The sequence below is a fragment of the Dendrobates tinctorius genome, unplaced genomic scaffold (assembly GCF_039654945.1).
Source record: "Dendrobates tinctorius isolate UK_male_01 unplaced genomic scaffold, ASM3965494v1 ptg000084l, whole genome shotgun sequence".
Taxonomy (NCBI): domain Eukaryota; kingdom Metazoa; phylum Chordata; class Amphibia; order Anura; family Dendrobatidae; genus Dendrobates; species Dendrobates tinctorius.
In genome coordinates, this window is record NW_027361752.1 from 51,166,999 (window position 1) to 51,182,131 (window position 15,133).

The 15,133-nt window shown below is 46.0% G+C and overlaps 1 protein-coding gene across 1 annotated transcript in view; it reads left to right on the forward strand.

Moving 5' to 3' along the window:
- The window catches only part of IGSF5 (immunoglobulin superfamily member 5), a 54,356-nt gene that overhangs the window by 12,676 nt on the left and 26,547 nt on the right, over positions 1-15,133 (forward strand). The window contains exon 2 of the mRNA XM_073584695.1: positions 10,498-10,574. Coding sequence (XP_073440796.1) covers positions 10,520-10,574 — 55 coding nt within the window. The 5' untranslated portion in view covers positions 10,498-10,519. The remainder of the gene's footprint in view (positions 1-10,497; positions 10,575-15,133) is intronic.

Consider the following 15,133-nt stretch of genomic DNA (forward strand, 5'->3'; position numbering starts at 1 on the left):
CCGGAGGGCTGGTCCACAGGGCCCGTTAAACAGACCCCAGCCGGTTCCAATACTGGCATTACCGCGGCCGCAGGGTAGGCCGCATCCACAACTTCCAGCAAAGCCGGAGTAACGGCCGGTTCGGGTGATGAGTCTGACACCGGGCGAGGGAGCGCAACCGCGCCTTCTGTAAATAAGCTCCGCCCTGGTGACTCCGGGCGGGAAGGCTCGGGGACGGGAGCGAGGGCCTTGCTCAATTCCGCGTACAGCTTAGGGCCCTCCGCAGCCGGGCCTTCCGATACACTGGAGGCTGCGTGTTGTGGCAAAATGATAGGGGCCGCTTGTGAAGCTGCCGGCAGGGCCGGGGGAACTCTCACCTTCCCCGGCGCCGTGGCCTCCGTCACACCACCGCACGGCTCATCCCGCAGCCTCCGCTCTCCAACTTGCTGCTCAGCGGGCCTAGCTTCCAGACTCAGGGGCTCCGCAGGGAGACTCTCCGCCGGTATCAATGGCGGCCGCTCCTTCTGGCTCTGCACGGGCTCCGCACAGACTCCTCTTCTTGCCCATGGACCCGAAGATGACGTCTTCTGTCTCAGCTCGTTCTCCTGCCGCCACTGCCATTCTAGGCGGCCAATGCCCCGACACCCGCAGCGTCTCATACCGTCCGGTGGGCAGCAATCGAATGGCGCCAAACAGCCGCTCCCAGGCTTTTCTTCGGTGTCACTCCCTCTGTGGGGTGGGGCGCTGGCAGGCCTCTCCACCCACCTGTCAGGGTCCAATATATGGAAACGTCGGCCTCCGGGCACATACTGCTGTCCACGGGGGTACGTTGGAGGGGGTCCCAGTCCATTCAACACGACTGCAAACACCCGGACCTCTCCCCTGCGCTGTAGTAATGCCGCCATCTTGCGCAGCTCCTGATACCGCCCCGGATCTTCGGTCAGCACCCCGGAGTCACCACAGTGCTCCCAATTTGTAATCCACAGGTAAGCCAATTGTAATCCACAGGTATTAACAATCCAAGCAGCACAGTCCAAGTCCTTTTCCATTCTTTAAGGCAGGTCTGCCGCAGAAGATGATGTATTAGCGGCGGCGATCCTGCCGACTACGCCAAATGTAGTGTCGGTGGTGGGGTGCCGAGCTGGGGGGGTGGTCCTACTTTTATACCGTGCAGAGATGACAACAGAGACACGATGGAGGCAGATTCTGGGTGCAACAGGTCCAAGTTTATCTCTTCACTTGCCGTCCGACTGACGGCACACCTCGCGGCCCTCCGTTTCCAGAGCCGCTTCTCACACCGTACACTGGAGACGTGTCTGCACACACCGTCCCCTCCTTTACTGTCGACGCTCCTGACAGTTCCGTCACTGTGGCCGCCTTAGGCCCATTAACCAACAGCGCTTCTACTGCTCAGTCGTCGTGTCACATACGGTGTCTTACACCCAGTACCTCGTCTCAACTGCGGTCCTTTCCTGTCAGGACCACCCCCCTGACGTCCTCTCTCCTCAGTCCCCCTGGTCTGGATTCTCCTCAGAGTGCACAGACTGTCGTAGTCCTCCTGTCACTTGAGCTCCCCCTGGGAACTGGAACCTTCTGGAACCCTCCCTCAGTATTTATAACTCTCCCGGTTCCTTGAAACTGTCACTCCGCCCCCCATGACCAACGGTTTCTAAAGCCCTAAGCTGATGTCAAGTCCTTTGCTCACACTCCTCCCTGCCATCTAATGTCCACCCAAGGTACTGCACGTCCACTACACTTTCCTAGTTGTTTCCCCACTGTAATCACTGACTCCTACCTACACTGTGCAAACCTATCTTTCTTCACTCTGACTAGTCCGTCCGTCCGTCAGGTCACCTTCCCTACATTTCCATTACCAAGGGTGGCGGATCGGATGTGCCATGTGACCGTCCATCGTAAGATCCCTGTCTGTCCATTGTAAGATCCAGCAGTTTCCCTACATTCAACTTTCTATCAAAACACAATAACCAAAGATGTAGAAATAAAAGGGGAATAATGACAGGAGGGGGATGCAGCTGCAGTTTTTCCAAAGTATCGTGTGTGTAAGTTGTTGAAGCTGTGAGAGGGGAAGGAGGAGCTGCAGCTTTCCAGGTCCATAACCGGAAGGATCCTATCCTCGGAACGATAATAAAGAGAAAATTAACATTTATAGAAATTATTATGGTAAAGAATCAAAATTCTGCCCCTTCAGATGAGGAGTAGTGTTGTATGGGACTCCAGGGTTCGAGGCAAGGTTAGTATTTTACCAATGAACATTTACCACTCCAGAATTTCCTTCCACCAGTCCAGTATTGCGGTCCTAATACCCCAAGCAGATGAATTGTCTTTTCAAAAAACACTGACTCGATTCGATTTGCCCTTTCTCCTATTAGTTTTCCCTCTATTTTTTTTTTCCTATTTTTTGTTGAATTTCAAAATATAATGTAAAAAAATAAATAGTTAGATATTATATATGTATTTTTATATGTGGAGCTGGAGAAAATGTAGATAAACCCGTACTTCTGCTGCGGTTTGTCCTGATGAAGGCGCATGTGTGCCTCGAAATGTGTCGACAGACAAATAAAAACCGCATTGTTGCTTTCACGGTTTTTCCACTGCACCCTTTACTGTTGGCAGTGCGGGTTTAGCTCTACGTTCGCCACTTGCTCACATCATTTCCTCCAGCGATTACAGGGGATGTACCTTTCACAATGCTCGGAGGTGAATATAGTCTTTGATTTACTTTTCAGTTCCAGATAAGACCCAATTGCGCTCATTATCTTTCCAGTTTTCATCAAAATCGCAATCTTTTTTATTACATTCTATATCACCCTTGCCCTAACCCTAATTCCTAGCCTATCCCTATTATTAACCCTAACTTACCCCTAGTACTAAGTTAATGGATCGCCCCCAGGGCCATGGGTTACTCGGTACCGCGCCGGTGTCTTAAAGGGATGTGTCACAGCAGCAGTGACCCGGTCCGTGGCTTTCAAGTCTTAAGAAATACTATCACTATTCTCTTCCAGAAACTATTGGCAGCAACCGTCATTAGCTCAAAGGTTCTCTACCACAATATAAAACATTCTTTATACTAAGTGCAATTTAACTGTGCAAGTGCAGTAAAACCTTTATTAAGGGCAACTGGGTTCAATAAAACTTTAAACTGAGGTAGTCCTCTTTTCTGTAGTGCAATCAAACGAGGTAGTTTTTAAGTGCAATCCCCATCGGATTTTGGCGGGATTAACCTCTAGGTCCCTGGATCCTATGTGTCTGCCTTTTCAGTGAATGACTGTGGATTTGGCTGCAGCACTTGCAATGCTCGGAGCCTCTGGTTTATCTAGCTAAGTCTATTGTCCACTCCACTAGTTTCAGGGCCAGTCCCTGAAACTGTACTATACTATACTGTACTATACTGCGACATGATCCCTCCACCCGACGTTAGACGGCGTGGAATGAGCCCCATGGACAGTATGGTCACTGACCGTGCCTATAGGATCCCTTCCCTCTTCAGGGGGCTTCCTTCTGTCTCTTTCCGTCCCTGCAGCTCCTCCTGACAGGGAGCTGCTTCACACACGTCTTTCCACTTCCTCCCCTCAGGGCGGACTCCTGACTAAACACTCTTCTCTGCTCTCATCCTACTAGCTCCACCCACCTCCCAACACCCTTTACCACCTAGGCAGGGTCGAGATCCTCCTCCTGTAGGGTACATCCAGTTGCCCTGCTGCTATAGAGTGTGTATTGGGTGCAGGTGTTAGAGTCCTGTCAGGTGCCTCCACCTTACCTGGGGAGTGGGCCACCACACCTCTGGGTGAAGTGCAGTATCTCTGTGGCGACTGGACTCCCCTGGGGTGCCACACTTATGCTAACTCTAGCCCGAAACCTAGCCTTAACCCTAGTACTAGCTATAGCACTAGAACGTACCTTAGCCCTAATACTAGTCCTATCACCGGCCCTAACCCCAGCTCTATCCTAACTCTACATAGTACTAATCATAGCTGTTGTCTAACCCTAGTAATAAAACTAGCACTATCCCTCATACTAACATAAACTAACCCTAGTACTAACCCTAATACTAACTCTGGTCTGAAACTTAGCCCTAAACCTAGCACTACCTATAGCCATAGTAGTTACCCTATAATGCTAGTCCTATGCCTAACCCTAGCTCTAGCCTAACTCTAGCTTTTGCCTTACGCTAGTACTAATCCTAGCAGAATCCCTTGTACTAACCCTAACCTAACCCTAATAGTAACCCTAATTCTTATTCTAGGCCTAAACCAAGCCGTAATCCTACTATAAGCTATAGTCAAGGTACTTTCCCTAGCCCTAATGCTGGTCCTATACCTATCCCTAACCCTATACTAACTCTGGTACCAACCCTAGTTTTTGCCTAACCCTAGTAGTAATGCTAGCACTATCCGTAGGACTAACCTTAACCTAACCCTATTAGTAACTCTAACCCTGTCCCTAGCACTAGCTATAGTCTAAGTACTTATCTTAGGCCTACCCCTAACCCTATCTTAACTCTAGTACTAACCATAACTCCTGCCTGAGCCTAGTAGCAATCCTAGCACTAACCCTTAGTACTACTGTCCCATCATTGGCTAATGTGTCAATCACTGTCATGGTAGCAGGCATCGCCCGATGGGACTTGTAGTCCCATCAGACGATGCCTGCACAGACCACCGGAGCCTGCACAGACCACCGGAGCCTGCACAGCCCCCCGACAGGCCGGCACAGCCCCCCGGCAGGCCCGGCACAGCCCCCCGGAGCCTGCACAGACCACCGGCAGGCCGGCACAGCCCCCCGGCAGGCCGGCAGGCCTGCACAGACCACCGGAGCCTGCACAGACCACCGGCAGGCCGGCACAGACCCCCGGACAGTCGGCACAGCCCCCCCGAAGGCCCGAACTGACGGCGCATCATGATGCGCACAGACAGCACATCATGATGACGTCATTTCGGCAGCCAATCGGAAAGCTCAACACTAGTCAGCAGGGGGACACAAAATCGCTAAGACTCCTATTTTTTTTTTTTCACAGTTTAATACAAGCAATTCTAGTTTCTTAGCGATTTTGTGTCAGCAGGGGGACACAAAATCGCTAATAAAATAGGATTGCTTGTAGTAATATCTCTCTCCCCAGCACAGGAATCGCTGCAATACTCGCATCCCCATTCATTAACATTGGACTCGCTAGACTCGCAACGAATAGCGAGTTTCCGACTCGGACTCGTTACAGTCTAGCGATTCCGAGTATTTCAGGATTCGCCCATCCCTAAAAAATATCCCCCTGTCTTGGCTTCTTCCTGTAATAATCTCCCCCATCCTTGTCCTTTACTATAATAATGTTCTTCATCCTGGCCAACTTCCAGTAATAATGTCCACCATCCTAGCTCCTTCCAGTAATTATGTACCCCATTCTGGGACCCTTCCTGTAATAATCTCCTTCATCCTGCCCCCTTACTAATGTTCTTCATCTTGGACAACTTCCAGTAATGTCAACAATCCTGGCTCCTTCCAATAATAATGTCCCCAGTCCTGAGCCCTGCCAGAAAAAAATGTCCACAATCTTGGGTTCCATCCTGGTATAATGCCCCTTCATCCTGGGCTCCTTCCTGGTATAATGTCCTCATCCCGGGTGCCTTCCTGGTATAATGCCCCCATCCTGGGCTCCTTCCTGGTATAATGCTCCCTATACTGGGTCCCTTCTTGGTATACTGCCCTCCCATCCTGGGCCTGTTCCTGGTATAATGCCCTCATCCTGGGCCCCTTCCTGGTATAATGTCCCCATCCTGGGCCCCTTCCTGGTATAATGCCCTCATCCTGAGCTCCTTCCTGGTATAATGCCCCCATCTTGAGCCCATTACTGGTATAATGCCCCCATCCTGGGCTCCTTCCTGGTATAATGCCCACATCCTGGGCCCCTTCCTGGAATAATGTCCCTTCTGTTCTTCTCTATAACATTTTAAAAAGAAATAAATGATCATTCTGACCTTTCCCAGCTGCCATGCCATGCGCCAGGCAGAATTTAGCAGCTGACTTTATTATGTCGACGTGGGCAGTGCATGATGTTACTGCCATGCACCGCCCATGGTGCAAGTCAATGTCTGCTGCCAGCCTGTTATTGCCCAGTGTAATGCATTGCAATGCAGGGATCTGGCGGGTCTTTGCACCCAGGGCCAGCGTTTGGACCAGGCAGACCAGGCATATGCCTGGGGCCCCCATCTACAAAGGGGGCCCCATGCATCTGCAGCCCATTTATGAAGTGCCCAGAGGGTGTACAGCAGTGAATAATGCTGTGCATTGCTCTAAAGCTAAAGTCTTGGAGTGTCTCTCGCAAAGCCCCTTGAGCCCCCCTGTCTCTTTCTCCCTGCAGTCAGGTTAAAAGTTGAGAGTGAGGGGGAGGGGTTGATTACAGCACAGTGACAGCTCAGGAAGATGCCTGCAGCTCTGTATGTCTCCTCCTGAGTCCTGATCATGGCTGCTCCTAGCACTGACCTGAGAATGGATATGCCTAAGTGAAGCCGCAGAACCTGGTAAGAGCAGCAATAACAGGTCAGAGAGCAGCGATTTCCTCTCTGTGGTCCGAGCTCTGTGCTGATTGCTGCAGGATCAGGATTCACAGCCACACACAGCAGCGATCAGCATCAGCTCTGACCACAGTCACTACTGTCTGGATAACACAAGACCGGGATATTGTCTGCTGGATCCTGGGATTTATGACATAGAAATAAATGAATTCCCATGTGAAATAATATATATATAGTACTAGTACAGGTGTGCATAGGAATCAGCGTTTTTGGTGCATTTTTTTTGCTGCCAAAGTCGGCTTTCTTGGCAGCAAAACCCCTGCTTTCAAAACGCCCATTTTTTAGGGTATGTGCAGACGATCTGGAAATGGCAGCACTTTGGAAGCAGCGGACATGTGCTCCGTCTAAAGTGCTGCCATCTGTTGAACGCAGGTGATTCCGCGTGTGGTCACTGAACCGTGCGGAATCACCGCGTCCAATACATCGTAGGGGTGAGATTTCTCTTGCGGAGACTCGCATCTATGTAAGATAAATTGACATGCTGCTGTCTGGAGAGTCGTGCTGCATGTCCGTCTCTGCGGGTGAGGTGCGGGCGTATGTGCACGCATAGTGGACATGGAATTTCTAGAAATCCCATCAACTGTGCTGTAACATCCGGCCGCTGCGGGTTGGATGCTGTGGATGTATGCAGCATCCAGAGTTTACTGACTGTGGACACATAGTCTTAGAGCTTTTGTTGTTGTTTTTTTGTATAGTATTCATTTTGTCTACAGTACATTGTTGTGAGCTCATTTTCGGGTTGACTCTGGCTTCTGGTGAGGGTTATGGAGCTGGCTGTGCTGACAGAGGAGTAGTGAGTTCTCTATCTGGACTCCCTCTGATGGTGAAGGGAGGTAATGAAACTGATCTAAATGGCAGAGACCTGCCACCTGAGGAAGAGGACTGTGATTGGACATCAGGAATTTCTGATTGGATTTAAGGCAGCCGACTCCCTAGTTTCTTGCTGGTGATTTCTCCTGACTGTGGCTTTTGGTTTCTGCCTTCCTAAAGCTAAGTTTTCTCTGCTATTGTTCATATGAGTTTTCCCCTGGTTTACTTAGTTTTTGTGTTCAGCCAGCCCTGGCTGGTACTGGGCTGAATCCCCATTTTGTCTCTGATCAGTTGATCTCTTTTGCTCTGTCTTCAGAATATACCTGAGTGCTGATATAGGGAATTGAAGTCTAGCGACTTCAGGGCCTTTTTCTATCAGACGTGTTGGACATTTTTGGCAGGGTTTTTTGCGTGATTGCAGACAGCAGCTTTTCTTTCCTGTCCTTTCTAGTTAGCGAGGGCCCCATCGTTTGCTCAGCCTATCTTTCTATCTGTGTTTGTGTTTTCATCTTGTTTCACCATCAATACATGTTGGGGGCTGTCTATTGCTTTGGGGTCTGCTCAGGGGCAGTTTAGATTTTCCCTTTCTTTCTTTAGGCTTATTTAGTTCTCCGGCCGTGACGAGGCGTCTTGGACCACCGTAGGCATGCTCCACGGCTACTGCTAGCTGTGTGTATGGGATCAGGGGTCTGCAATCCGCTAGTTACCAACCTCTCTGGGTTTCTGGGCTTAGCTTGCTTTTTGTTTTTTCTTCCTTGGTGACTCATTCATAACAGTACATGTTTAATAAAGTTAGTTTTATTCACCAAAAATACAGCGAAAAACAATGTTGTGACATTTGCAGCTTTTCTAAAACTTTTTCATTGCTTTCTACGGGTGAAAATAATTGCTGAAAGAAGTGACACGCTGCGGATTTAAAAAACGCTGCAGTTGTGAAATTCTGTCAGGAGAAAATAAAAGTGTGCGGGAGATTTCGGAAAATCTCAGTCTTTGCTTGTGCTGTAAAATGCTGTAAACTTCTTATTTGCAGAAGAAAAAGATACAGAGATTCTGCTTATGAACGTGGCCAAGAGGGGCTTTATAAAGTGCCAGCAGAACATATGAGATTTCCGAAATCTCCTGCATGCGCTTGTTTTTTTCTGACTGAATTTCAGGACTGTAGCGCTTTTTACATCTGCAGCGTGTCGCTTCTTTCAGTGCGTTTTCACCCGTAGAAAGCAATGAAAGAATAAAAAAAAGAAAGCTGCAGATATTGCAACGGCATTTTTCGCTGCAATTTTTTAAGTGGTTTTGCCTCCTGGTTTTGACTTGCATATACCGATGTGAAATACTGACCAAATACTCAACGTGTGAACGTGGCCTTAAACATACTGTGGACAAAGCAAACATCCTCACTATAAAAAAGCTGAAAAAAGTGTAAAGAACACCAGAAACAAGCTGAAAAACAAGTGTTTTGAACGCAGCATTTTTACTGCCAATAGAACAGGTTTTGGCTACTGAAAAAAATGCGTGTGAACATAGTCTTACTCTGAAACGCTATGGCTATCTGTGGTGTTACATAGGACTGCAGGTGACATCTACTACATTATCTGTTCTCCGAGAATTATTACTGCTATCTCTGGTGTTACATAGGATGAGGTCACAGTCATGTGACTGGTCACGTGAGCCGGGAGCGCTTCTGTTCTGGAGTGTGCTGTGCATAGAGGGAATTGTATGGCGATCGGTACACAGTCCCTTCTGAAATGACAGGTGGGCGTGGTGTCTGGTTCGCAGTATGGGAAAACTACAATCCCGCCATGATAGCTGGTGGGAGTGTCAAAATCGGGACTGTCCCGCTGGATCCAGGACAGTTGGGAGACCTGCTGTGTTATCTGCAGTGTTAAAAAAATTAAGAGTGGGTTGGGGGACAACTCTTTGTCTTGGGGCTTGGGCCCCCCAATCTTTTCTGACCCTAGCAACGCTCCTGTGTAATGCTAATGGTGGCAGACCCGTTGGCTGATATAAGGCCCCTGAATATGGGGGCCACAGTGCCAGCAAAGGCCCCTCTGCCACCTGTATCCACATCCCGCTTATGTAATGTTACCTAAATGTGTGATTTTACAATGTTAGCATTTGGGGCCCCACTTTAAACTTTTGCCTAGGGCCCCACTTTGTCTAAAACCGGCCCTGTTTGCACCACAATACATTTCAGCTGAATGTGTGTCAGAGGATGCACATCCACGTGATGAAATCGGTGCTGGCGTCGGAGGCCCTTCCCAGCACGGGCTCGGTCACAGTCGCACCCTGTAAAACTGCCATCATTATGCCTATGTTGTAACTCCCTTGTGAGTAATGCAGTTAGTACAAGTGGCCAAGAGAAGCGGGGGACGGGTATTGACAACTGCTATGAGCATATTTCTGGTCCCGAAGAAGAGTGGTTGTCAAGACTAATCAGTTAATAGTAGACTGTTGGTACTATACCAGCACACACTACTAGAATACTGCCCCCTAGTGGGAAGAACATAAATGGACTGGAGTTGCCCTTTAAGTTCCTGCACAGAAGTTTGGTGTTTCTCCAATACTGTCCCTCATTATTAGTACACTCACATCCTGACAACCGACCGCTATCAGCCGCCACCATCTGCGTCACCTTTCGCAGTTTTATAACAAAATGACCAATTACTCTGAACTCTTCTCCTCCATGCTGTAATCCTTGGCCGTCAGCCCGGTTTCAGGGCTCTGATCTTGGGAAGGTCACTCCCTGCAGCCGGTGTGATGGGTACAGACAAGTCCTCAAACACAGTGGACTGCTAGACAAGAACTTATAGAACAGACCTCAATGTGGGGATGGAGCAGAGCTGGACTTGTCATTAAGCGATTCTTTTCTGCTTTCTACATTGTATATGTGATGGGGATGAAAAGTCACTCAACTTTTTAGGATTAATATTTGTAATTAGGCCATGAGTGGTATTGCAGCTCAGGTCCACATTCCACTATATCTGTGGCAGATGGATGTAGTTTGTTTTTTTTGTTTGTCTAACAGATTGTTATCGAAAATGTTAAATTGCAAAAATATTATAAAATGTTTAACTCTACGTAAAACATAATAATAGTAATAATAATCGTCATCGTATTCTTGTTTCAGGAGGTGAAAGAATATAAATCTGATGGCCGGATATCAGAAGTATATTATATGGATAACCATTCTGTGCCTAATACAAGGTATTATATTGGTATATTCCTATACATAGGAGCAGTATTATAGTAGGTATATTCTTGTACATAGGTGGCAGTATTATAGTAGTTATATTCTTGTACATAGGGGGCAGTATTATAGTAGTTATATTCTTGTACATAGGGGGCAGTATTATAGTAGTTATATTCTTGTACATAGGGGCAGTATTATAGTAGTTATATTCTTGTACATAGGGGGCAGTATTATAGTAGTTATATTCTTGTACATAGGGGCAGTATTATAGAAGTTATATTCTTGTACATAGGAGCAGTATTATAGTAGTTATATTCTTGTACATAGGGGCAGTATTATAGTAGTTATATTCTTGTAGATAGGGGCAGTATTATAGTAGTTATATTCTTGTACATAGGGGCAGTATTATAGTAGTTATATTCTTGTACATATGGGGCAGTATTATAGTAGTTATATTCTTGTACATAGGGGCAGTATTATAGTAGTTATATTCTTGTACATAGGGGCTGTATTATTGTAGCTATATTCTTGTAGATAGGGGCAGTATTATAGTAGTTATATTCTTGTATATAGGTGGCAGTATTATAGTACTTATATTCTTGTACATAGGGGCTGTATTATTGTAGCTATATTCTTGTAGATAGGGGCAGTATTATAGTAGTTATATTCTTGTATATAGGTGGCAGTATTATAGTACTTATATTCTTGTACATAGGGGCTGTATTATTGTAGCTATATTCTTGTAGATAGGGGCAGTATTATAGTAGTTATATTCTTGTACATAGGGGCAGTATTATAGTAGTTATATTCTTGTACATAGGGGCTGTATTATTGTAGCTATATTCTTGTAGATAGGGGCAGTATTATAGAAGTTATATTCTTGTATATAGGTGGCAGTATTATAGTACTTATATTCTTGTACATAGGGGCTGTATTATTGTAGCTATATTCTTGTAGATAGGGGCAGTATTATAGTAGTTATATTCTTGTACATAGGGGGCAGTATTATAGTAGTTATATTCTTGTACATAGGGGCAGTATTATAGTAGTTATATTCTTGTGCATAGGGGGCAGTATTATAGTAGTTATATTCTTGCACATAGGAGCAGTATTATAGTAGTTGCATTCTTGTACATAGAGGCAGTATTATAGTAGTTATATTCTTGTACATAGGGAGCAGTATTATAGTAGTTACATTCTTGTACATAGGGGGCAGTATTATAGTAGTTATATTCTTGCACATAGAGGCAGTATTATAGTAGTTATATTCTTGTACATAGAGGCAGTATTATAGTAGTTATATTCTTGCACATAGAGGCAGTATTATTGTAGTTATATTCTTGTACATAGAGGCAGTGTTAGTACTTGTTTTCTTGTACACATGGTACGTAGCCCAGTAGGTGTAATTAAAATATATCTGAAAATAAATCAGTTGTAAAACTATGACAACACCCCTATTTAATGTTGTCTCTATAGTCAGCAATTATGATATGCAGCATCGTTGTTAGATCATCACATCACTGCTTCAGCCAATACCAGTTGGCCTCAGTCTCAGTGAGGCGATTATTGTATATTTTGGATTGCCAGATACACACACTATATATACAGTCATGGCCAAAAGTATTGACACCCCTGCAATTCTGTCAGATAATACTCAGTTTCTTCCTGAAAATGATTGCAAACACAAATTCTTTGGTATTATTATCTTCATTTAATTTGTCTTAAATGAAAAAACACAAAAAGAATTGTCCTAAAGCCAAATTGGATATAATTCCGCACCAAACATAAAAAAGAGGGTGGACAAAAGTATTGGCACTGTTCGAAAAATCATGTGATGCTTCTCTAATTTGTGTAATTAACAGCACCTATAACTTACCTGTGGCACCTAACAGGTGTTGGCAATAACTAAATCACACTTGCAGCCTGTTGACATGGATTAAAGTTGACTCAACCTCTGTCCTGTGTCCTTGTGTGTACTACATTGAGCATGGAGAAAAGAAAGAAGACCAAAGAACTGTCTGAGGACTTGAGAAACCAAATTGTGAGGAAGCATGAGCAATCTCAAGGCTACAAGTCCATCTCCAAAGACCTGAATGTTCCTGTGTCTACCGTGCGCAGTGTCATCAAGAAGTTTAAACCCCATGGCACTGTGGCTAACCTCCCTAGATGTGGACGGAAAAGAAAAATTGACAAGAGATTTCAATGCAAGATTGTGCGGATGTTGGATAAAGAAACTTCACTAACATCCAAACAAGTTCAAGCTGCCCTGCAGTCCGAGGGTACAACGGTGTCAACCCGTACTATCCGTCGGCGTCTGAATGAAAAGGGACTGTATGGTAGGAGACCCAGGAAGACTCCACTTCTTACCCCGAGACATAAAAAAGCCAGGCTGGAGTTTGCCAAAACTTACCTGAAAAAGCCTAAAACATTTTGGAAGAATGTTCTCTGGTCAGATGAGACAAAAGTAGAGCTTTCTGGGCAAAGGCATCAACATAGAGTTTACAGGAGAAAAAAAGAGGCATTCAAAGAAAAGTACACGGTCCCTACAGTCAAACATGGCGGAGGTTCCCTGATGTTTTGGGGTTGCTTTGCTGCCTCTGGCACTGGACTGCTTGACCGTGTGCATGGCATTATGAAGTCAGAAGACTACCAACAAATTTTGCAGCATAATTTAGAGCCCAGTGTGAGAAAGCTGGGTCTCCCTCAGAGGTCATGGGTCTTCCAGCAGGACAATAACCCAAAACACACTTCAAAAAGCACTAGAAAATGGTTTGACAGAAAGCACTGGAGACTTCTAAGGTGGCCAGCAATGAGTCCAGACCTGAATCCCATAGAACACCTGTGGAGAGATCTAAAAATGGCAGTTTGGAGAAGGCACCCTTCAAATATCAGGGACCTGGAGCAGAAAGAATGGTCTAAAATTCCAGCAGAGCATTGTAAGAAACTCATTGATGGTTACCGGAAGCAGTTGGTCGCAGTTATTTTGGCTAAAGGTTGTGCAACCAAGTATTAGGCTGAGGGTGCCAATACTTTTGTCCGGCCCATTTTTGGAGTTTTGTGTGAAATGATCAATGTTTTGCTTTTTGCTTCATTCTCTTTTGTGTTTTTTCATTTAAGACAAATTAAATGAAGATAATAATACCAAAGAATTTGTGTTTGCAATCATTTTCAGGAAGAAACTGAATATTATCTGACAGAATTGCAGGGGTGTCAATACTTTTGGCCATGACTGTATGTATGTGTGTGTGTATATATATATATATATATATATATATATATATACTGCTGAAAAAAAAATAAAGGGAACGCTATAATACCCCATCCTAGATATCTCTGAAATATTCCAGTTGCAAATTTTTATTCCTTGCATAGTGGAATGTGTTCAGAACAATAAAACCCAACAATTATCAATGTAAATCAAAATGAATATCCCATGGCGGACTGGATTTGGAATGATGCTCAAAATCAAAGTGGAAAATCAAATTACAGGCTGATCCAACTTCAGTGGAAATGCCTCATGACAAGGAAAAAATGCTCAGTATTGTGTGTGGCCTCCACGTGTCTGTATGACCTCCCTACTGTACGACGCCTGGGCATGCTCCAGATGAGGCGGCGGATGGTCTGCGGATGGTCTCCTGAGGGATCTCCTCCAAGACCTGGACTAAAGCATCTGCCAACTCCTGGACAGTCTGTGGTGTAACGTGACGTTGGTGGCTGGAGCGAGACATAGTAACATAGTAACATAGTTTTGAAGACTGAAGGAAGACCTTAAGTCCATCTAGTTCAGCCTATTTTTAGTGCAGCTGTTCCGCATTGTTGTTCCTGGGGAAGGCAAAAAACCCACAGAGTAGAAGCCAATTTTCTCCATAGGGAAAAAAATTCCTTCCCCTAAGCTGGGTCAACCATCTACCTATAATATTCTGTTATTCGTAACCTTCTATACTGTTACTGTTACATGATGTCCCAGATGTTCTCAATCGGATTCAGGTCTGGGGAACAGGCAGGTCAGTCCATAGCTTCAATGCCTTCATCTTGCAGGAACTGCTGACACACTACAGCCACATGAGGTCTGGCATTTGGAGGAACCCAGGGCCAACTGCACCAGCATATGGTCTCACAAGGGGTCTGAGGATCTCATCTCGGTACCTAATGGCAGTCAGGCTACCTCTGGCGAGCACATGGAGGGCTGTGCGGCCCTCCAAAGAAATGCCACCCCACACCAATACTGACCCACTGCCAAACCTGTCATGCTGAAGGATGTTGCAGGCAGCAGATCGCTCTCCACGGTGTCTCCAGACTGTCACATGTTCTCAGAGTGAACCTGCTTTCATCTGTGAAGAGCACAGGGCGCCAGTGGCGAATTTGCCAATCCTGGTGTTCTGTGGCAAATGCCAAGCGTCCTGCACGGTGTTGGGCTGTGAGCACAACCTCCATCTGTGGACGTCGGGCACTCAGACCATCCTCATGGAGTCGGTTTCTAACAGTTTGTGCAGACACATGCACATTTGTGGCCTGCAGGAGGTCATTTTGCAGTGCTCTGGCAGTGCTCCTCCTGTTCCTCCTTGCACAAAGG